Below are 26,260 nucleotides of genomic sequence, written 5' to 3'. Positions count from 1 at the left end.
TAACTGGGTTTTTGCCACAGGATTTGCCGCTTCGGCAAAAAGCCGTTGTCCGGAAAGGTAGCGATGCCAGTTCCTTTCCGTGATGTATTATGCTAAATTCGTAACACCGTCGTGCACAGTTCGCACGTAATATACGCAACCGAGATCATTGACCGGGATGTTTTATTCATAATAAAAGTAATTTAATGGCGCGAGATCCGGAAGAGAACTTATCTCGAAAAGGACGTCTGGCATTCTGTGGAAAATTAATCCCGGTCATGCGATACCAGTTTACTATGCGCAATCGTTCGAATAATCGAAGCTTCTAATTTCCAATGTTAGGTGAGATCACGCTTGCCAGACCGTTGGAAGAGCTGACACAAATTACGCACGTCGGCGCGCCGGTAGTCCTCACAGTGGTCGCCGAAGAACTGCGAAGGAGCAGGGACGAGCCACCGGCACAGGCGACGGTTGTCGATGTCGGCTTTCTTCTTGGCGAACCGGGCAACACGCCGCCATATTTCGAAAGTGATAAGTTGGTACCTGAAAATCAAAACTTGCATTTCGATTCTTGTCGATGCTCTTCTCTATTGCGATGTGGAATGCATTTTTCGAGCGAATTTTATTGAATACAGAAGCGTACGGTTAAATTTACACGGATCTGGGAGCCACGTGTAAATTTAAACGTACCGAATTCCTTTCACTTCCAAGCACTGACCTTAACACAATTTGACAAAGTAAATCTTATCTTATTTTCTTCATTTGTTTATTAATGTGAAATTATTTATTCAGGTGAAATTTATTTATTAAGAAAAATGACGTTTTTGTTATTTGTTGTTTTACCTTCATAATTGTACCATTTATAGATAGCTGAGATTTTTCTGATTAAAATGAGCCCAAACACGATATAAATCGGATTAATTTAAACTATTCTCGGATTGATTGATAAGCAATCTACAGGGTGACTCATTAAACTTCTACTTCTCAAGTAACTTCTTAATTAGGCTTTCTATGAAAAATTGTTTAATACATAATTCCAAAGATAAGTGGAGATTCTTTTATCTAGAGCGGCCTTCGACTTTTCAAGATCCAAGAATTTGAAGTTATTTAATAGTTTGAAAATGATATGACTCACCCTGTATAATAATAAGCTTTCCGACAAACCTAGTCCGATTTGCATCGTGTTTGGGCTCATTTTAATCAGAAGAATCTCGGTTATTCATTCATGTTATAATCATGAAAGTAGGTGGAAAATTAACCAGAATAAAATTTTTTTTATGTTTATTTATCTCGTTTTCCTCCGACAGTTATTCTTTATTGTTGCCAGTTGAGATAAGGTCTCGCAGTGCTCAACCTTTTCATAGAAAAGTGCTAGGTAATGTTTTAACTATCCGAAATACGTGTAAATAACCGTACCACACTATAAAAATTTATTAATCATATATCAGTTTTAGAACAATATAATTTAAAACATTAATTGCTAACTTAGAAACCACACACACACGGTATAAACTAAAGCAAGTGATTTGGTAAATCAAAGACTGCAAAATTAATATTTAAAGTATCAATTATTTGCACTTTGCAGATCGCATACAAAGATATAAATACTCAATGCACTAGTTTAAAAACTAACTTTTGGATTTGTACAAATACTTTTGTCACGTACTCGTGAATTACGTTATTTATAGTCGATACTATAAAGTTGTAAAAAAATAAAATTGAATAATAGTTGTATTTTGAAATGAAACGTAATTTTGTGTTCGAAGTATAGAAACGATGTAAATGTGACATTTCTTGTTTTACGCTAGTTATGTTGCTACGATCGACGAGAATCTGGATCCCGGCACTGTGATAAACTTTGGCGATCAATATACGACCAGAGTGAAAGACGAAGATATTGGAAAGGCTGGTGTGTTCGCGTTGAAGCTGGAGAATAATAATGGCACCTTCGAGATCAATCCGACTGTTGCAGAAAGAACTGCCGATTTCATTGTTATCGTTCGCGATAACACGCTCATTGATTATGAACTGTACAAAGCTTTAACTTTTAAGGTAATTTAAACAAATTCCTACAAAATGGTAGCCCTAATGAGTAGACTCAAATTAACAAATTTTGTTGCTTGAGAAGCAACTGTTATAATGCAAAAATAAAATATATTAGATGACTTAATATATATATATAAAAATAAATTTCGTAGATAGATTTATAATTTATTTGTTTTTATCAGACATAATATTAATATGTGACATTAAAATTTTTAAGTTAAAATAACTTAGAAACCTTCAAGAGTTATAGTTTATAATTTGTAGTTCATTTAATTATATATTAAGTATGTATTATATATATGATAAATAATAATTATAAATATACATATATATCTAATTCGTCTAATATATTTTATTTTTGCAATATAACAGTATAAAAAAATAATAAACCATAATAAATAAACTATAAATTATATACTATAAGCCTTCGAGGTTTATTATTTATTTTTACCGTTTGAAAATTTTCTATCGTACTGTTTCATAATTGTTATTTCTGTTTAACGCAGATTGTTGCTCAAGAAGTTGGTCCCGCGACGAATTTATCTGCGTCAGTGCCAGTGACGATATTTTTAAGAGACGTTAATGACAATCCGCCGGTGTTCGAACAGAAAATGTACGAGGTAACGCTGTCCGAAAATGTCACTGTGGGATCTCGAGTGATACAGGTGCAATTTATTCTCTGATTTCAAGCTGACAATATGTGCACTCAAGCTACAACATTTTAAACTTAAATTATAGTTTTGTTACTTAATTCGATGTTGCCTTGAATAATGAAGTTTCATCTATTTTTTATAACTAATTACATAGGTACATAACATTCTCAAAATATGGAAAAATTACTACAGAATAAGATTTATTATTTCTTATTAATTATGGTGTACTCAGACGAAGTGTATATTTTAATAGCATTGAAAACATGAAAACTAATAGATTATAAACGATGTTTTCAAACATTTTATAAAATGTAGAAACATCTTGACTAAGTTGGACATGCAATTGAGTTAAAAATACAATGCAATTATGATACTGTTATAAAAATGAAAACATTATGCAAGTTAGTTTGCATCAGTTACTCCATTATTGAGTTGTTTAGTTATTCAGCTATGGAGACTTTGAGTTATTAAGTTATTATTGAGATATTAAATAATAATTGAGATATTGAGTTATTGAACTATTAAATTATTAAATTATTAAGTTATAATTGAGATATTAAATTATTGAGATATTGAGTTAGTGAGCTATTGAACTATTCAGTTATCAATTCGTTGAAAAATTGAGTTACTAAAATATTGTGCTATTGAGTTAGTGAACTATTGAGTTACAGACTTATTAAGTTACTCAAATATTTAGTTATTGAACTATTGACCAATTAAGATATTAATTTATTTAACTACTGTACTATTGATTTATTGAATTATCGAATGATTAAATTATTGAATATGGAGCTATTGAGTGATTAAGCTATTGAAAAAATTCAAAATGATTGAGTTAAAAATTCTTATTAATAAATAATAATTATTAATAACATTTATTAATAAATAATTATCGGTACAGGTTCATGCCACAGATATAGACACGGGAACTTACGGTGACATTCGCTACACCGGCATAACCGGCGAAGGTAGCAAAGGCTTTGTCATAGATCCAAACACGGGATTAATTACAGTCGACATGGGATCTTCCTTGGATCGAGAGATCGCTGCGCGACTCGAATTAACCATAGAGGCACGAGACACGAATGGCACCGGAAATACTGGAATTGTTCCTCTGATTGTTAATCTGCTGGATGTCAATGACAACCCGCCGATATTCGACAGAAGCATATACGAGTTTATGCTAAACACGGACTTAACGAACTTCACCTCGCCGGCGTTTGTTAAGGTGCATTGTTTCTCTCAATTAATAATGAATTAACATACTGCGAATCTTTATGAAAAGTAGAAATTATTTGTTTTAATTGTATGAGGCGAAAGTTAATTGAAAATTGATTTCTTTTAACACTAGAACGATGAATCATTTTTACAACTATATAAATATTAATATATAAATATTCCGAGCTTTAGCAATGAATTTATAAAAAATTAAAGAATAGATTCTTAAAATTGAAATTGTAATAAAAAATGCAGATATTAAATAAATCAATCCTTTTTTGAGATAATTATCGTATTATTTGTTTAACGCTTAATATATTATAATAAAAAATATATATAATCATCGTTTAATTACTTAATTTTTAACGACAAAATAAACGAAGCAAACTTCTACTACCTTAAGAACAGTGGAAAATATATACATATATATAACTTAATTAATTATAATATATTTATTTATCTGGAAATTTTTCAATTGTTCATCATTTAGTAATAATTCGCTTCGTTTATTTCGTTGCCAAGGATTAAGTAATTAAGCGACGATTTAAATACACTGAATAAAAAATCAACCAATAACCAAAATTCAAGTGTTAATAATCTTTAAAAAATTATAAAAAATGTAACAAGAATCTTTAGTAACATAAAAACATTTGACATAACCTTCACTGCCTTCATTGTTGAATATTTCGCCGCGTCAATACTATTTTGAAGGAATAAAGTTCGTAGTCGACAAATTAGAAAATTAAATAAATAATATTGAAAACGTTGCAGGCTGAAGACGCGGACGCTGAGCCGCCGAACAACATAGTTAGATACGAGATAACTCATGGCAATTACGAGAATAAATTCTATTTGAACGAGACCAGCGGTGAATTGATACTTCGATCGCCGCTGACGAAGATCAGGCGAAAGAAACAAAGCGCGTACGACGCGTTCGCTAAGAAAGGTGGAACCAAGTTAACGAACAATCAAAAGAAATCACCGGGAATTACGCTAAATGACTACTCTGATGTGGTCGAAAGCGTGCCGGCAGAGAGGAGTCGAAATAAAACTCTTTCGACACTTGGAGACGAAGCAAACGCGACGAAGGCGAGGATGAAAATTAGTAGACGGAAACGTGATCAGACAAATGCATTGTACACTCTCACTGCCAGGGCGTACGATTTAGGTATAGTTCGAACATTCATTAAGAACAGCCATTTCGCTGCGAAATGTTATTAAAAAATTCTATTTATATCGTGACGAATTAAAACAAATATTTTATATTATTATGAAACATTGTTTGCAATCAGTGTACTTCTTTAATTTAAATTAATTAATAATACATACAGTATAGTGAAATATAGCCAAATGTATTCTATTACAAAATACATGTATATATTATAATATAACATATAATGTATCTTATATTATAATATAGAACATAGTAACATATTAGTAATATATATGGTAATATATTATAGTAATATATTATAATATAGTAATAGTTTGTAGTAGCTATATTATAGTATGTATTATAGTAATATATTATAATATAAAATTTATTTTATAATCAATATACTACTCCAATTCAGATTAATTAATCCTACACAGAATATAGTGGAATATTGCCAAATATATTCGAAGAACAGAAAATGTACCACATTTTATATTATTATAAAATATAATTTTTGATCAATTCACCTCAGCTAATTTTCTATAAATTTGAATCGAAATTTTCAATTAAATTTTCATTCAACATGTAATATAAAGTAATACAGACCATTCTAATTTCGACTTTAAAAGTAATGACTGCAATCGATGTTTTATCTTGAAGGTTCAGCGAGACATTTGCAAATCGACACTGTTTCAGGTATCCCGCATCTTTCGAGCGAAACAGAGATTCGTATTCTCAGCGGAACAGCAATGGAGGCTCGCGTAATGATGTTCGTGGTACCTGGTGAACAGCCAAATTCGACGAAGACTGCTGAGACTTTGTCGACGATTACTGGCGGTCGTGTAACTATATTAGAAATTCGACCATTTATCCCACAGAATAATACTGGCAGCACGACTCTACCCGGTGAAGGCAAAAAGTTAGTATAATATATTATACTAATTAGAATTATTTAATTTCTTTATAATGGACAATGTAAAATATATTTTTCAAGTTAATTTTTTGAAGTTGTTTGCAGTAAAATCTTTTGATAAAATCAAGTTAAATTCTTGGAGTTAATTTTTCTAAGGAAAAGATATAAATATTGCGTATAATAAATGGACAGAATTTTTGTCGAACAATGTATTTCAATGACTATAGCGTGAATGTATACACAGAAAGCTTGCACCACGATTTCAGTGACACTCTGTATATTTCTCAGATTGATACTTTTCAAGTTTTCCTCTTTGCTCAATTTCTGTTTATCATCGGCGTAGTGATAAATTATTACTAATATTATTAATACTTGAAGAATAAGACTTAAATATTATTAATATAATATAATTTATTGTTACTAATATTAATATAGTATAATTTATTAATAATATTAACATAATATAATATGATTTATTATTAATAATATTCATTTTTCTTTCTCAGAAGCATTGTCGTAGCACTCGTCGAGCAAATCGAACCAGGCACGCCGCTGGTGGACGTGGAAAAAATTCGCGAAATTTTAGCAGCTAATGGCGTGGGGATCATTAATGGCACGGACGCCGAGACGACGGTGAATACACCTGACACGAATACACCCGTCAATGGTAACACCCATGGTACTAATGGCCAAACAACCGTCGTTAACAACACCGTTACCAATGTACACAGCGAGGAAGTGGTAAGTGTAAATATAATAATTTCCCAGCGTCTATTACTAATCAAAATAGTTAATAAAATTAATTAACAAAAGGTACAAATACTTATATAAAAAACTATCTATAAAAATTATATTTTTCTCTATTAATCATTCCAATAATTATATTTTATAAATTTGATCAGATAGACAATAATAAGATTAACCAAAGAGAATTATTGTAACATATGAATTTAATTGTTAGGTTACATACAGAGTTGAATTGAAATAAAAATTATTATACTACTGTAGAATTTTATAACAATTAGCAAATGAAAAGTTTCGTGTTTTTATTCATGTATATTACATTCAAGAACCTAATAATAATAACTTATTGTCGTTGTATCGGTGACATCGGAGTTGTAAAGGATTAATCTTATTAAATATTGTTATTGTTAATCATTATCGATCATTTTTATTTTATTAAAGTAAAACATAATTCAAAATTTTTATTTTATTAAAATAAATCATAATTCAAAATTTTTATTCTATTAATTATTATTCTAGTTTAATTCTGATTAATAATTACTACTTATTATTGTGTCTTAATTTCACGAATTATTCTGTCTTAAATTATGTACCACAATGCATAGTACGAAAGTGACTGTTTTCAGACGGTTTACAAAGCAGAAAACAAGCTCTTGTTATGGCTGTTAATTATTTTGGGCTTGCTCATGCTATTAGCCATCGCCATCTTGATCACGTGCTGCATTTGCCCTGGTTGTCCATTTTATATGGCACCTAGAAAAAGACGAGTGCATTCTTCGGAAACTCTCGTTGTCAGATCAGACGGCAGGCCGAAACGTCATCTCCATAGACAACCGGCAGGAACGGCAGAAGGTAATTAACATTAATATAATATATGGTCAAAATTAATTTTATAAAATTAGCTCTTAAATCGACTTCACAGTTGGCATATTGGAATAATGCACTGATCTATCACTTTCTAGTTTATTTAACTTATACCTTCGGCATTTAATGTAGACAGATGTCTTTATTTTGCATAAAATTTTGCAATCAACTTACCATAAAATTTTAATCTCTATTTTCGGCTATTGTTGTAGGCAGATATTTACTTTGCATAGAAATCTCTAATCTAGGTCTCATAAAATTCGACTTTTATTTCTGGCAACTGATGGAGATAAATGTTTACTTTACATTAATATTTGTTACCTAATTGTTACAAAATTGGGCTCTTATTTTTACAATCGATGTAGACAAATATATACTTTCCATAAAAATCTGCAATCTTTTCGTCATAAAATTTGTCTCCAATTTTTGGCAATCATAGTAGACAAAAAATTAGCGTTGCCATCGATGTCGAAAAATGTTAGTTAACACTTTACCGACTGGTAGCCTATAAATCGGTTGTCATGGTAGCTGACAATTCGCTATCTATTATTAAGGTATTATTATATAATATTTAAAATATCAGATACCTTTCACGATTAATAAAATAGATAAAATAAATATTGCTTAATGCTAACGCTATGATAACATGAAAATGTTTACCGTCGAATAACCGATCGGTAAAGTATTAACACGACAAAAATTAGTTAACACAAAATTTGCAACCTACGTAATTTTAGTATCATGGAACGGAAGGAAACAAGCATGGAGCGCCGATCCAACAAGACGAAACTGGCAGTTCAACAAAAGAAACGTTAAGAATTGTTCTCTACCCGGCGACGTTGCTTACATATCCGCTCCGCCGAATGACGTTCACTTGAATCACGATGCTCATAGATTAGGGGATGCCGGTTCCTACGATCATTCTAGAAAAATGCGGATGGACGAGCACGATAGAATGTATATGGAGGAGATGGAAGGACAGAAGCAAAGGGGTTACGACATGCCAGAAATGGATTCTCTGCAACGACACGAAATGGAGAGGGAGTCGGACACCCAGCGTCAAGGATACAGGCAAAGGTAAAAAACAATCATCAATGATAAAAAAACAGTGATCTCTATTTCACGGGTATGAACTTTTTAGTACCGAATGTTGTCCAACGAGTTTGTTTAAAAAGAAAACGCATAATTTACGTTGTCGCTGCTTCGCTACGTTCAAGTTCTGGGTCAACGATGACCCGCCGCGCGAAGATTAACAATACAGCAGACGTTTATAGATTTCTAACGAGGCTTTCGAATGTTGCAGCAGAATTCTTGTATTATAAAATGAATTTAAACGCAGTGCCAACAGAATACTTAAGGGATAGTATTTGTGAAAATGATCTAGCCTCTCATTAGTTAGAGTTTTTTGTTAATAACTCGTAAACGAAGCCTGGCAGAAAATTTTTGTAAAAGACAAAGTTGCTTCAAATAACCTTAGAAATCCCTAATTTCCTAACTTTCTGTATAAACAAAAAGATGAACTCATTGCACACCTATTACGAATCTTTATACTTAATTTACAATCCAAGCTAAATTCTATCCTCACAACAAACTTGACATATTATTCAAAGTTATGTAACATTAACACGTAAACTATCTTCGATTCAAGATGAAAATTGCTCCAGGTCCGGTCCCAGATACATGGAGCCGCCAATGGGCGACGCCTCGGTAAGGGAGCAGCATTTCTACCGCGAAGGAAACGCGGAGGTGCTTCGTCTGGTGACCAGAGGAGAACTCGACGACCCGACAGCGAGCCATCACCATCACCGCCACCACTGTCCGACAACGTTAATCGTCGACGGCAAAGACATAATCCTGCAGAGGTTCATAGAAGACCAGAAAGTCCGACCGGACATGCCGATGCAAGACGTGGAAGCAGCTCGAATGATGGAGACGCATCAGCGAACGAAAGACATGTTCCAGCAGCAGCCAGAGATTATCTTGATCCCGGACAGACTGGAACTAGGAGGACACAGGCAGCACATCGAGGAGATAGGGCCCACCATTCAGAGGCTGGTGATCGATCACGGTGACTACGATTCGCAGAAGACTGGGAAGGGCTCTCAGATCGGGGAGCCCTTGAGGCAGGAGAAGCAGGAGGGCATGAGCACCGAGGCGATGGGCAGCGAGAGAGTTTCGATGTCCAAGGAACAAGCTAGCAAAACGCAGTACTCTTTCACCGATTTAGAGCTGGCAAGACAAAAGGCGCTGCTAGCTCGGATACTACTGAAACGGGACAACCGGCACCTAGATGGCGGGCTGCTGGACTCTGCTAGCTACTTGGAGACCCAAAGTCTCCCTGGCCAGGTGGCAATTGCTACCCAGACGGACAGGACAGCGGCGACGCAAACGGATCGTCATGTCAGAAGCAGGAGCGACAACGACGAATCGGACGAGGACTCTAGACACCGGAAGAAGCTGAAGTCGAGGAAGAAGTACGGCGACGGGGACTGGAAAAGAACGCGTACCTTGTGGATGAAGTCGCCGATCGACGAGAAGAGCAGTCCTTGCTTTGATAAACATCTGAGCATCCTGCAGAGGAAGATGAGAGAGGTAAAGGAGGACAGAAAGATCTCTTTAGAACCGGACGTGCTTCGAGAGATCTCGGATTCTCTGAACGGCAACGGGGCCTCCTACCAGCCCGACGAGGACAAGGCCAAGCACCGAAAATCGGAGCAGTCCGGCATCAGCTACAAGATACTGAACGACACGGAGAACGACTCGTCCTCCTCGATGGAGCTGAGAAAAAAGAAACAAGCCTTCGGCGCGAAGAGCTGCGAGGACCTGAGCGACGATCAGAAAATGAACGGCACCGAGTCGTTGTCGTCTCCCGACGTCAAAGTGAAGCGGGACAAGCGGGCGGAGAAGAGTCCGAAGAAGGAGATGAAGTCGCAGAGCGCGAAGAAGTCGGAGGGCTCGATAAAGCCGAGCTTCAGGATCCTGGAGAAGGAGTTCACCATGCTGACGAAGAAGTTCAGCAAGCTGGGGGAGAAGAAGTTCCAGGAGAGCACTGGCAGCGACAGCACCAGCCAGGAGAAGCCGGAGACGAAGAAGGAGTCGGGTCAGAAGGCGGCGAAGAAGCCGGACGCGGCGAAGACGAGCGAAACGGCGAAGACCGAGCAGAAGGTGAAGCAGAAGAAGGAGACCGCTATTGCGAAGACCAAGCAGAAGCTGAGGTATCAGCAGTCGAACGTTATGAGCACGGGCAGCTCGGAGTTCGACGAGCTGTTCGAGAAGAGCAAGAAGCAGAGCAAGCCTCGGCAGGAAGCCGCGAAGAAGCAGGCTGCCGCCGCGCAGAAAGCGAAGCGTCAGACGCACGGAAAACAAGACACAACAAAACAGGTGGCTGAAGAGGACGTTGAGAAGCGGAAAGAGACTTTGAAAGCCACGAAGACGACGGTCAGAGCGCCGAAGCTGGCCTCGTTAGCCAAGAAGGATCGCGTCGTTGAAGAGTCCAGCGCTTCGGACCAAATGGATGCTAAAAAGTTAAATCTAACCAGTGTAGATAAGAAGAGTAGCTTCGATTCGTCAGGGACAGAGGCGAGGGCCACTGGCAAGTCGGTCGTGGAGAAGGTGATCCAGAGATTCAGCGATGATTTCGTGGATCAAACGAAGGTGGAGAGCACGAAGCAGCAGACTAGTCACGTAGAGAAGGAAGCGACGAAAAAGGAAAAACACGGTGAGAAAGTTCTCAGTCCTGAAAAGAAGGTGCTGATGAAGAATGGAACAGTAGTAGCAAGGCAGTCGACTGAAAAGTGGGTCAGGAAGGAGGAAGACGCAGCTGGAAAAAGGGTGGCGGAGGATACAGAGAGCTTACAAACTCGCGAGGCAAAGAGGGTATCGAAAATCGCTGATGCAAGCGACGCGAAACTGAAGGAGACTGCCATCGAAGATGCGTCCAAAGGCATGGTGCAATTTAGCAGATATGGAGTAGAAGCTGAAAAGTCGACGAAGAAGGAAGAAGACGCAACCGTGGATAAAATGAGAAGGGATTCTGGAATTCTCAAAGATGAGGAACCAACGAAAGCATGCAAAAGTTCTTCCGTTCACGAAGCGACGGAGAAACTGAAGGAAGCAGCGATTGCAGCCGAAGTATTTGATAAAGGTATGACGCTGTGGAAAGAGGAATCAATTCGAAAGGGGACGAAGGAAGATCATGAGACCGAGCAAAGAACGATGGAAGACTTTGCGACTTTCGAAGACGACAAATCAATGTCGATCCCTGATCTTCGCGAGACGGAGAAGCTGAAAGAGGCTGTGATCGCAGTTGCGTTTGAGGAAGGTATGGCACCGTTTGTCGCAGTGTTCCCGGAAAAGCCAAGCGTCGGGGAACCCGAAAAGCTAACCGATGTCACGAGAGTCACGGATGTAAGTAGCAAAGATAGGGTACGAAAGGATGAACGGACAAGTGAAGTCGGCGAGAGCAAGGGGATTATAATTCCGGTTGTTACAGATGCGTCGCAAGTACGCGAAAGCAAGGACGAATCGTCGGGAGAAATGAAGCCGCGAAGCGATGAGAACATTGTGACGAAACTCGATAGTGATACTGCAGACAAGAGAATTGTGGAAGTAACAGGAAGGGTAATTGAAGACGTTGGAAAAATTGATGAAGTGACAGAGGTGCCTAAAGTTGCAGAGAAAGTAGACGTGGAAAAAGATGTATCGAGGTTATTAAAATTGGATAAAGAAGGCGATGAGAGACTAGATTTGAGAAAAGATGCCGAAGAGAAGCATGATGTAGAGAAGACGGAAGAAAAGAAAGAGATAATAGAAATGCCAACTGTTAGTAAAACTGAGCTAGCAGACGCAGGTAAAGGAGTCATTGAAACACACTTTGGATTGATAGACGAGATGACTGTGAAGAGTGGTGTGAGTCATGACGCAAAGGAACTTGAGAAAGAGGAAAAACCTCAACATGAAGAAAAACATAAGATAGATAGTTTAGGTGAAACTGGAGAAACAGAAAGGAGAGATGAAGCTGAAACTGCAGCGGAGGACTTTGAGATTAAAGATAAAGAAGAAACTGTAGGTAAAAAAGAAGAAGAAGGCAAAGACGAAGATTCGAAGATTGGACTCGATGACCAATTAAAAGTTTCAGAAGAAGAAAAAGTCCAGGAGGACAAAGAGAAGAGTGGTAAGACAGGGGATCGTCAAGCCGAAAGCGAAAAAGACACAGAGTCCGATATTAAAACAATAGACGCTCATTTGGCTGATAAGGAAACTGTCTTACCTGACAAGGGAGACGTACCTGACCGGAAGGAGTCTCCAATAGCTACCAAGCCACATGATACCGGTTCGAGTGAGAAAGAAACTAAACCCGAAACTGGAGAAATGACTAAAGGTGACGAAAAAGAACCTGTTGTAGATAGAATCGATGACCACGTGACTAGCAAAGAGGAAACCATTTCACCAAGCAAAGAGAAAACAATTTCTCCAAGCAAAGAAAAAACAATTCCTCCAAGCAAAGAGAAAACAATTCCTCCAAGCAAAGAAGAAGAAGCTACTCCCAGTGAGACCGATAAACATAAGAGTACCGATGAAGATCATACTTTTTTAGAGAAGGCAGCAGCTTCTGATGGAAAGGAAGAAGCTGCTTCGGAAGACATTCAGATTGATAAAGTCAGTGAAAAGGAACAAATCGTGGCAGATGAAGGTAAAGAAAAATACTTAACAGCAGAGGAAGTGGTTAAAAAACGGGGAGACGTAAGTGATGAGCATGAAATGATTCTTTCGGGTGAGAAACCAGGAGTTGACGATGAAGAGAAGGGAAGAGAGATGAAAGCAGCTGCTGATCACAGCGATGAGAAAGATGAACGTATGACAGATGTATCGACAGTTAAATATCAAGAATTGATCAGTGAAGAAAAGAGTGACCTTCCCAAAGATAAAACGGATGAAGATAGTAGTCCAAGAACGTTTGATGACACAGCAGCGAGCAAGCAAGAGGATTCTTTGGAACCTCGACCTGAAGAACAAGCTATTAAAGAAGAAAGTGTTACGGAAGCACCAATCGTTGTTGAGGAGACAATAAAAGAAGAGTCACCACAAAAAGAGACATCACAAGAAGAGACACCACGAGAAGAGACAGCACAAAAAGAGACACCACATGAAGAGACACCACAAGAAGAGTCAAAATTAAAGCATCAGCCAAGCAAGCCTGAAGGCGTTTTTTTAGAAGTGGCTGAAGCAGTTCACTTGTTAGACCATAAGCAAGCAAGCATGAAGTTCATCGACAACGAAACAAAATCTATGGCAGCTGAAACGTCAGCTGATCCTAGCAGTGAAGCAATGAGAAAAGAAAGTACTGCTTCTGGCAGTATAATCGACGACCATACTGAAGTCCCTTCCACATCGACGGTCGATATCGATAAACCCTTTCATTCGGATGTGCTTAGATCTCTGCAGCAGACAGAGCAGGACCAAATGAAGAAAGACGGAACGAAGAAGACAGATGAATTCCACGAAGCTAAAGAAGCAGTTGATAAGATTGTTAGTGGATCAGATGGAGCAACTAGTGATCCAACCGATTCGAGAAAATCAGACGAAGATACGAAAGAGAAGGCTTTCACATTGATCAGTGAAGTATCAGCAGATAGAGACATATCAGACCACGAAAAAGATGCATTAGATACAAAGCCACAAGAATTTAAATTACTTGAAGAAACATTGCCTGGAGGACTATCCGAAAAAATATATAAAGAATCAACCTTGAAGAAAGACGACCAAGAAGAATCTCCAAGCGCAGCAAGCAGCGAGTCCCAAGCAACCGATCACCAAACAATGTCTGAAGAAGCGAGCAAAGACAAGTTGCTATTAGCCTCCCCGAAGGATTCTAAGAAGACGTCCAGACCCGAGGAACAGACGGAACTAGACCGCTTCATCGACAAGCAGAGTTTCATCGTAGTGGACGAGAGCATCGCAGCATTCTTGTCCGAAGAGAGAAGAAGACAGGAAGCGGCAGCTGCTGAAGAACCAACCGATAAACAAGGAAAAACGAACGAAGAGGAGGACGATTTAGCGGAGAAGAAGGGAAGATACGTCGTGGATGATTACCCAGAAGTAAGCCTGCCTCTTTTTACCGAAGTAACGCATCAGGACGATTTAGACGACAGTGATTCATCGAGTGATGTTTCCAGGAAGACGACGCTAACCACGAGACCGTACCAGACGCCGAGGCATCGGAGTCGGGAGTCGCTGAACATAGAGTCTATTCAAGCGATGGAGATCACTGATCCACAGAGCCTAGACGACGAGGACGATACGTTGCTAACCATCGAGCTGGTGAGAGACGAGGGTCTTCCAATGTCTCGGATCGAGGCAACGAGGGATGAAGACACCGAGTGCGACGAAGACACTCCATCCCCTAGTGCACAAGTGACAAAACTAGATACGAGGATAGACAAAGAGGACACGCGGGGAGGTTGCTCGATGTCGGCGTCGGACGGTTCATCTTCCAGCGCAAGAAAGGAGAAGAGTCCTTCTCCTCGAATCAAAGATCTGCCACCAGTCCCGAAGACCGTCAAGCCTGTTAGCCCGAAGCCCGAGAGGAAGGCGAAAGGAGTAGAGAAGAGAAGGCTTCCAGTCGCGCGAAAGAAGAAGAGTTCTTCCGAAGAGTCCTCCGAGGAGAAGGCCCTGCACTTGCAGGAGCAGATGCAGCAGACTCGCCACAGGCCTCGCAGGAAGTTCGAGAGCGACCAGTTGAAACGCGGTCGACCGAGGAAGGTCGAGGAAGAGCAGCGTCAGAAGCAGCCGACCGTGAGACCTAGGGAGAGGAAGGGCAGCGTGGATAAGCACGCGACGCCGTCCAAAGAGAAGCACGGGCCCACGACCAAGGCCGGCGAGATCGACACGAGCAAGGCGCAGCCGAAGTACATGGCCTGGTACAAGAAGAACCGCGAGGAGATGGAGAGGAGGAGGGCCGAAATGAGGGCGTCGGACGACGAGAGCCAGCTGCCCAGGTGGCTCAGAAGGAGCATGAGAGTTCAGAGGAGCAAAGAGGAGAGGAGGAAGGAGCAAGCCGAGGCGGCCTCGTCGCGAGGCAAACGAAGGGTCAAGCCGCTGATCAACGTCGAGTCCGAGCAGCTGAAGGCCATCGTCCGGCAAGGCAGGAAGCTGAGGAAAGCCGAGGGCGGAAAGAACGAAGATCCTCCCGTTCAGATATTCGCAACATCGCCGCCTGCCGCAGCTCCAGCAGATCCCAAGCACCACCTAGTGCAGCATTCCGAGTACAAATACGAGAAACTGCCGGCGCCATTCTATCTGCATCCGCCGCCGGCTCCGCATCCGTCGCCTCAGCTGTCTCCCGAGCACTTCGAAGCTGGTCCCACCCTGGAACATCAACGTGTTGACGAGGACTTCGACTCTGGCATTGCGATACCCCTGCAAGGTGGCGCAAGGCTGAGGCACCAACAGCTGCTAGAGAAGAAGAGCGTTTTCGATATTGCGTACAGCGAGGCTGCGCCTTCGCAGCTTCGAGCTGACAGCACTACTCCTCCATCTTGAATTCGTTCTATGAAGCTGGGACTTCCGATGCGATTTAAAATGACGGTTTTATTGTAGGGGTTGATACGACAGCGGTCATTTTAAGGCGATGGATCTCAGTTCTATGCATGTTATGTAACTGTTATTTATTCAGTTCGCTTCGTTTCGAAATTCAAGAATGCGTGTTTCATTTTCTTAATCTCTAACATGAGGCTGCAAAGTTTGAGCAAGACGCGATTCTATTGATGAGGTCTTTGGGTGCAAAGCAACTCCTTTTAGGAGAATTGTAGAGTTAGTCAAATTTTATTTTAATTGATGCATAATACGTTACAAATTAAATTGATATTTAATTTGCAAATATCAATTAAATCTTAATTTAATTAAAAAATCATTCAAATATATATATAAATTATTAAATATATAATAAATTAATTCTTTCCCGTTTGCAGATAGAACGTTATCTTTTAATGTTATCTTATATTGAATTTGCTACGATGATGATCACTTTACGCACAAAACGCAGAGTTACCGTCCTGAAAGTAGATTTTTGGAATTGTTGAAACCGGTTAGGTGTCACCATAAAGTTTTAAATGTAGTATACGGATTTGCCGATGGCATTTGCGGTCGGTTCTTTAGATATTTATGAGGGAGAGAAGTGTACGATGTGTATGTGTACTTGGAATTAGCGAAAACTATGATTCGGTGATATCGTAATTAAATATTATAAATATATCGTATTGCAAGCTGCAATATAATCATATCGGAATATTTAAAAGTTCATTTCTTAATCGAAACATATAACTAATTAACGATAAGAAGTATCTTGGAGTATTTGTTCATCTTGGAATGTTTGTTCGTTGTACAGGGTGTCTTCGAAATACAGGCTAACATTTGTACGTGGTAAAGTATTTGGGAAAGAGAGTATAACAGGTTTTTGTTCGAGAAAATGTTAACAATTCTTTGAAATTATTTTCAGCATGTAGAATCACCGCTTAATCGATTTCGAAGACACCCCGTACAATTATTGTAGATACCCATAGAAACGGATTTTATTAAGATCGAATAGTAATAGATTTATGATCGCAGATTCATCGCATTGTTTCATCCATGAAAGCTGTACACATGTTTAATAGAATCTATTTATATACACTTTGTTCAATTAATTTTGTTACGAACGACGTTGTACGATCTAAGGAAATAGTATAATAACTAACCGACTACTAGTAATTTATTTCGTCGTGTGTTCCATAGTTCAGGTGATTCGGTTAATGACGAACTTTACGTGCTGTTACTTTGATAATACTTTTGTTAATTGTTAACTAGTTTTTCTTACGCGATAGGAATTAAAGTAAGACACTACACGCGAATACATCGGAATGTGAAAAGTAGTTGATTTATTTATTAATAACGAATGACACGTAGTTTCGAGAACGTTAACGACTGCCGTCTGAAAATGAACGACTAAAAATTAATAACGACGACCAATTTTTTCATTGTGACTGTTAAACTCCAGTGCTACGATATTTATAATTACGTTGTAAATATATACGTGTAAAATCCGAGATTGTACTTCTTTTACCAGATCAACATTTTCAAAACTCCCTAAATATTATTCTGAATTTAATTTTTTATACAATTTTCAGGAGATTTTCTTGACAATTTTTATCGTAATCTTCTTTTTTTTTTAATAAACTAAACGATATTTTTATATATTATCATATTAAATAATACACTGGTATGTGAATATAGTAAAAGAAACTTATTTAATATGATAATTATATTTAATATGATGATATGTTATCATTTTATTCGTATTGTTACCTTATCTATTAGATTTATTGTACGTATGTGCAGTATCATTCTTCGACTTTAATGAACATTTTTTTCAAGAATCATTTATTGCAATACATTTAATTTAGGCCTTCGTTGCATTTTATTTACTTTTGTCACTGAGTACTCTTTTTCTTGATAAAGAGAACTTCATTTTCATTCTAATCTTCGAAAAATAACATACGAAAATGAAAATTTTTAATTATTGTAATACTACTGTCATTTTAATAAATGATATTTTCAATATTTCTCTTAATAGCTTAAAAGTGATCGCAGGCTTGAAAATAATTATGAAACAAAATATAATGTTATTTGAGAGAATGTTTCATATAATGACATCTTTAAAGCGTTTAAAGGCATAGAAATAATTATAAAATAAAAGAAAACATGTTATTTAAAATAATTACAATATAATGCTATTTGAAAGAATGTTTGATATAATGTCATTTTAAATGTTATCAAAGGCATGGAAGTAATTATGGAATAAAATAATATTCCAAATAATGTTATCGCAAAAGAGACCACAAGCTTGCAAATAATTATAAAATAAAGTACCACGTTATTTAAGACAATATTTCAAATAATGTTATCTCAAGAAAGGTCAGTATTATAGAATAAGATAACATGATTTTTAAAATAATATTCTAAATAATGTAAACTCAAAAGTGACCACAAGCATACAAATAATTATACAATAAAATGCCATATTATTTAAGATAATATTTCGACTAATATTATCTCTAAAGTGACCAAAAGCATGGTGACAAATAACATACCATTTTATTTGATCCTTTTAAATTAACATGCTGTTTTATTTTATAATTAACATAACATTTTATATTGTGTTATTACAAAAACATTCCCGACTCTATTACAGAATACCTGTAGAACCGACGCGAAAACAAGTTCCCGCGTCGGCCGCTGATTCCGTTCCAGTCCGAGCGACGTAGGCGTATTATACTGTGGCCTTTGGTGTGTTTACACGTGTCACACGGACGAGACTCAACGATACAAACTTCTATGACGTGTTACGACGACACGTGACGTTACCGATGCAACTAACCTACCGTAATCAAGACCATAATGGTGCATCAAACATAACCGGAGACTGGTAAATCTTTGGATTGGGAAAACAGGAGTTGCCTGCTGGTTCGCCGACTGCGAAATCGCCGACGTGCGAAATATGCGATGGCAATGGCTGATTCGCGAATCACGATGGCCACGTGTATCGCTGATACATTTAATGTTTTCGCGTAAATAAAACAATTCTCTTAGTATACACGAGGCTACAAACTATATATTACAAATAAATATAATATTAATAAACAATTTTTATTGATATATTACATGGAGAAGTTGAAAATATGTATTGTTTCTTATTTATTAATAATTTTGCAAAAATAAATGAGGTTTTCCAGTAAGGGCGAGGTCGCAAATTGAAAATCATAAGATGTAATTTTAATAAATACTTTTTACTGATATATTAATTGTAGAATATAAAAATATATACTATTTTTCTTTATTTACGCTTTTGAATATTAAAATATAATTGTAATATATTATTTTTCGTAAATTTATGAACTGAAAAACAGAAAGACGTGCACTGCTTCTTATTTACTATAAAAATTAATTATTTCAACTACTAATTTAGGCAGTTTTAAACTTAAGCACATTTTTAAGAACTCAAAACAAATATTGTTATATTTTAATTGATATAGAAGAACTTATAAATGTATATCCTAAAAATAAATTCGCAGCCCGTAGAACTATTTAAACAATTTATAACAATTTATAAAATATTGACGTAAATGATTATTCCAGATGAAAAATAAGTCAGTATATTAATGTATAATATAATTTGCTCGTAATTAGTTAACGAAAGTTGTCCAGTGCATTCTCATTAGACAGAATAAAGGAGTATGGATATTTTCTGTATTTTCAGTAGTGTAATGAAAATTATAATACAGTAACTCGCGCCAGCCGTTACATGTAACTACAGGACCGGGACCGTGGTACCAATTTTTGTCGATACTCTCCTACTATCGCGAAACCTTATCAACCGGTTATTTGCTGTAAATCGAGTTCGCGAAACTTGCGCAAACAATTATTACTAGACATACTTGAAAAGTTTCTGTAAAAGTTTGCATTGAAAAACGCATTCGGAACAAAGAACGGAGACCGTTCGACAATGAATTAAATTTTCACCGAATTAAATGTATTAATAAATATTATTCACAACGAAATTTACAATATCGCATAATAATTGTTACATATATAAATATCTATTAAATATTTATAACAATTGCAGATTTCCAAGGAAAGAATCATTAGCAATACGCACGTGGCATATTAATACACCCGTAATAACCGACGATGAAGTCAAATAAATATTATCGATTGATTTTTATAACATTAATTCAGCAGGACCTTATAAAAATTGCTAAATAAATTATAAACATTTTGTGAAATGTAATAAATAAATACTATAGCAGCCGTTACAAAAAGGAAGCGAACTTAAGAAACGAAGAGACCAAAGGGATTGATAGCGAAGAATTATTATTATATTTTATTATTATAACATAGAATAATATGCATAGACACTCTCGTGTAACAGAGCTCGGGCATCGTGTTACAGCGCCCCGTCCGTTTTACAACATTTTTAGTATGTTGCAAATATGCAATAAACAAAATCCGGCGGTCGGTTTTTACGACTTCACGGGGATCCTCGACGACGATTCGGTAGGCTGTTCAAGACGATCATGGAGCCAGCCGGCTGCCCATTAAAACGAATAGCCGATGCGATGTATCGGTTTTTAAACAATGGGTAAATGTTAATTGTTGTTAATAAAGAACACACATGTTGCTGATGCAACGGCGAGCAGAGCTGCGGAAGAGGCTGCACCTGTAACACCAGTACACGAAACGCAAACACACCTGGAACCTTTGACCTTTTCATAGACGCTGGGTTCTACCCCTCCCCACGGCTGCCACCCCCTTTCCCGTTCCCTTTCCCTTCCGGAACGCCCTTTCTCCCGCCGGGCTGCAGTTCGGTGAAAATGTTGCACCGCATGCAACGCTGAACCGTGCAAATCGGATACCACCTCTTGCAGCGAACAGCATAGGATCCCTTTTGCTACCCTAATGGGACACTTCGAAAAACCGAACGGACCTACGTCGAAACGTAGTCGAAGGGCCTCGCGTTTCTTACGTTCCAAATGATTGCGCTTATGGTGCTGCACCGAGAATGCAACTTTGATTGTTGGGCTGGAATACGAGAAAATCTGTTAGGGAACTGGAACTTTATTGGGATGATTTGAAGTATGTGGTAAGAAAAGGGATTGTTGTAAAACGGCGGTAGAATATATCGATAATAATAGTTATACGAAAGTTAAGTACTTGTATGAATTGTACGGAAATGTTGTTTAAAGTGTAACATTATTTTATGTTGCAGCAGTTTGGAATCATTATAGACAGAATTTAGATAGTGTTATATAAATTATTTTGTATCTAGAATTTACTTTAGAATTAACAAATATTTATATTTATTAGAGATATATAAATATTGAATATAGATGTTCGAGTTGTATAAATATTGAATATAAATATTCGAATTATATAAATGCTAAATATAAATATGAATATATAAACATAGAATATAAATATTCGAGATATAGAAATAATAAATAGAAATATTATAGATATATAAATAAGGGACATAAATATTGAATATAAATATTCGAGTTATATAAATACTAAATATATATTTTTAACTTGTATAAACATTGAAGTTTAAGAATCTAAATTGTTTAAAAAATCACTGTAATATACTATTATATTATCCGGTTGTCTTCCCTATTTCAATCTAGTTAATGTCTTTTAATAAATAAACTACATTAAGGTTATTCTTTTAAATTATTACATCCATCAATTAAAGTTAAATCAATTGAAATAAATCAACAGACATTAATTAACACAGCGAATTCACACGCTGCATATATTGTATGAATTATACAATTGCGTAAGAAATATATGTAAATTGCACCGAATGTACAGGATGTTATGTAACGGACGAAACAATCATATAAGCGTTGATTCTACGTTAAAGGAAAAGTCGGAAATATAGAATAAATTTTATTAATTTCAAGTCTCCCTTCTCGAGAAAATTAAATTGTATAATACTACTGAATAGAAATCAAGCGTCGTGTCTGGTCATGTCACACCAATTCTACTTCTCATCATCAGTTTATAGCATCAGTTATGCCATACCCTGTATAGTACACTGAAAGTATACATTAATATAGAAGAGTTAAATAACAAGACTATAATATTATAAATTGATGCAGTCGATATAATATACATTTGCAATTTCAATATTGTATTACTATAAATAATATACATAAATTTATAATACTACTATTTATAATATCATCAATATGAAACAAAATTACAATCTCTAAACTCCCCACGCATGTAATAACAAAAGTACAAATCATCATTAACAACAATACAGAGTACAAATTCCAAAATCATAAATCACAAATTCATTTAAATTCAATTCAAATTACAGCACGAATTATAACTATAAAATATCATGAAAAAGAGTGCACAGTATAAATTCCAAAAATTTGCATTATTATAAAAGAATTGTCGTTACTGGCTGGGGGCACGGAAAGCTCGGGTTCGCTCCTGGTTCACACGAACGCACTCACACACGGACGAAATAATGTACTGTCGCGAAAACAAATACAGCCGGCAGTTTTCGCAGTGCAAAATCCACAGGTATAGGGAAGGGTTGGCCCGGCGCATCAATAGCCATCAATCATCCCGAAATTTCGGCAACGCGCCGGACAACACGGGCGGCAGGGGACTATCACAAAAGTAGAGTTCTCCGGACCACGGAACCCGTGGCGAAGGGGGCAAGGGGCCGGGGAGAGGGGACCAGGAGGAACCCGTTCGATATCACCGAAAACGCGGGCCAACCGAGTTATGTGCCTGGATTCCGGCACTTGGGCCACGTTGTTGCGGGCATGCTATGCTGTGATACTCGAACTCGAGGATGTGCGTGAGATTCACAAGTATGGAAACAGACATTCGAGATCACATTACCTCAAACAGTATTTTAAAACACATATTTGTCCGGTAATTTGTTGAAACGTCGTTCACAAAACGCCGGCATTTTTTGACGCTCTCTGTAGGAACCGGTATGGTCGGTATAAAAACAACGTAACTTGTTAAAAATCATTTTTCAGAGAAGTTTTGGAAAAACATTTTTTTACTTATCAGTAATTGTTATTCATGAAGGTTAATTTTCCTTAGCAATAATCAGTGTTGATGAAGGAAATTTGTTCTCCTTACCGATAACCATTATTGCTGACGGAAATTTTAGTATAATAGTATTACATTTTTAGAAATGCAACCAATTAAGCCAACATCAACGTAATGGTCCCTATAATAATAGTTTCGAACATAATAAAAATAATTATTGTTATTTATAATTTTACTGAACAGAGAAATTGTATTTCGGTTGATCATAATATTTAATTGTATATGTATAGTATTATATTTTTAAGATTGCAACCAATTAAGCCAACATCAACATAAAGGTCCCTATAATAATAATTTTCAACATAATAAAAATAGTTACTACAATAATTAATCTTTGTTCATTCCATAAGAGTGATGGAAGTACATATGTCCTCATCTGACACTTATTCTCAAGATAGTAGATAACCTGAAATTATTAAAACATGTACCGCAATCAAAAATGATAAAGAGAGGTCAATTAAAGACACATGATTGTGCTAATAAGGATTAAGAATTTCAAACAAAACTCGAGATATAGAGCAGAAAGATAAGCTTCTCGATAGATAAGGAGATAAGCAAGTACGCGTCGATGACGTAAATAAAGATTTGAAACAGTAAATGTAGACTTATCTATATTGAGTATCACAGCTGTAGATAAAAGCGAAACCTTGACATTAAAATTGGTAAACCAGTCGAAATGATTGATTACTTCATTCCTTTATTTTATAGTTAGTGCTATGACAATATTGCCATCAGAAACTTGTTAATAACCTTTATTAAAGGAAATTGTTACAAATTATAAATCTATATGGATTATTTTAGGATTATATCATAATTTACCGATTTCTTTCTTATTTCTTTTTTTTATAATTTATTTTTCTCGTTGTTGTATAATTTATTATAGTGTTATCATTGAAAATTTATTTTTAAATTGAGTATTTTGTTAAGAAAATAGTTTTTATGTATAATAATATCTTTTACTTACCAGAAAAATTCATTCAATACTAGAAAATTCAGAAACATTACTTTGGAATTTCATATAAATAATTATGGTTTAAAATGCATCATCCACGGCCCTATTTTAACGAGAAAAAATCTTAGCAATATATGAAACAAATTTATACATAAAGAGGAATTTATAAATAAAATACTACTTAAAAAAAAAAAATAAAGAAATTGATCTGCCGCAGTCTATACAGCGTCGTTATGTAATTATTGGATCATTTTTATGTAAAAAATTAGCTCTTAGAATTTTTGCTACATTTAGAATTAAATGCAGTAAAACATCATTTTAAAACAAAAAGTAATTCTCAATATGTGAAATGACTATTGACTAAATAAATAGATAATCATAAATGCTAACTAAAATTAATAATCGTGACTAAGAAAGGCAATTTTGCCAAACCCAACTAACGTTAATCCGATTAAACTGTTCATCAATAGACTGCGGAACTTCATGCAGTTGCCACATTTAGTGACTACGCAGACCGTATGCGAGATTATGCAAACTATATGCCATTGCATACGATTGTCAATGTGGCATCGTGCTAGCTGCATCATGCGCCGCGTGTGTCATACACACAGGCACAGAATGTATGCAGTAATGCATAAAATCAATGCGGGTAGTGGGAACAGGAAAGGTGGGGTCGCCGCGTTAAAGGGGGGGGGGGGGGGAGAGAAAGAGAGGATGCCATCCGCCTACAACCAAATAAGGAGCCCGCGCTTCCACCAGGAACACATGCGACACGTGGAGTTCTATCACCGCCAACTGGTATTCCTGAGCTCCTGCTACCAAGGCCACGTGTTCTGTCGAGGCGTACCGTTCCGCCGACGGCGATGCAGCCATGCGCGCGCGCATCGACCTCCTCGCCGATCATGTTAGCCTACCGCTTGTAAGTTGAGATCAGAATGCACGTGGTCACCCGTCCGGAATCTCGACGTAAACGCTAAGTCGACTTATCTGAATTCTGAATAACACAGCTATGCGAACGAGATATCGATAACTTGAGGCTGTTTCTCATTCTGCATTGGTTTTAATGTGGAAGCTGCGGTGGTTTTTGACATTAGGATGCCCCATGAGTTTCTTCCTCTTTTTGGTGCGAAATCAAGAGACAATATTTGCTGTTTAAGATTGATTAATACGGTAATGTTAATATGGTAAGAAAATTACTTTATTTCGCGGTACTATAGGAAAGTCTTTGCGGAACGAATCTTCAACAGCAACTAATATTGGAATTTAGGTCGCTTGTATCTCTGGTTATGATTAAACTCTACAGCTCCGAATTCCTAACCTTGAGACCAAGCAATGATACATAGTATAATTTGCTATCTTGGTTTACGAGTCAGTTCTGAGAACATTGATTTGCTTCTGTTACGTATTGATACTCCAATAAGAACAAACGAAGAATACATACAGATTAAATACCATAATTACATTATGCATAAGAATTATATTGATATACTGTTATTGTATAATTGTATTATACATAAAAATGATGATGATGAACAACAAATGAAGAATGCATGAAAATGAATGACATATTATTGTCGTATAATTGCATTATGCTTAATAGTTATTGATATATTATTATTGCATAATTGTATATAAAAAATGATGATGATGAACAAATGAAGAATACATAAAAATAAATAAAATACTATTATATTATTATAGTATAATTGCATTATACGTAAGAATTGTTGCATTATTATGGAAAAATGCATAAAAATGATTGTACATGCAATTATCACCCTAATAAGTATTTTGTTGGAAAGAAAGAAATCTCATATCATGCGCGTCTAAGTGAATTTCGGTGACGTCCTCGGAGCACTGTCACGCACGAAACACGTCACCGGCATTGTAGGCAGAGATTTCCCGCCATGTTTCAATTGCCCCAGCGTGTAAGAGGGGAGTAGACAATAATATACAGTTATGTTTGGTCTTTTTCATAATTCCTGCGGCGATATGATCGCCTGGTGGCAAATCCGCGGCTCGCGGAATCCTTGCGGTGACATTACGCGTCGTTCCACGAA

At 36.7% G+C, this 26,260-nt stretch overlaps 1 protein-coding gene across 1 annotated transcript; it reads left to right on the top strand.

The window, feature by feature from the left end:
- The first annotated feature begins 314 nt into the window (after positions 1–314).
- On the top strand, positions 315–17,641 carry LOC144469994 (uncharacterized). Its single transcript, XM_078180751.1, has 10 exons — positions 315–514; positions 1,788–2,031; positions 2,532–2,690; positions 3,580–3,906; positions 4,668–5,064; positions 5,749–5,971; positions 6,472–6,706; positions 7,336–7,561; positions 8,311–8,650; positions 9,238–17,641. Exons 1-10 carry the CDS (start codon positions 315–317, stop codon positions 16,112–16,114), a joined length of 9,228 nt encoding a protein of 3,075 aa, XP_078036877.1. The 3' UTR covers positions 16,115–17,641.
- The last annotated feature ends 8,619 nt before the right edge of the window (positions 17,642–26,260 follow it).

Source organism: Augochlora pura, chromosome 5 (genome assembly GCF_028453695.1).
Source record: "Augochlora pura isolate Apur16 chromosome 5, APUR_v2.2.1, whole genome shotgun sequence".
Lineage (NCBI taxonomy): Eukaryota > Metazoa > Arthropoda > Insecta > Hymenoptera > Halictidae > Augochlora > Augochlora pura.
This window is presented reverse-complemented; position numbering and strand designations above follow the sequence as displayed.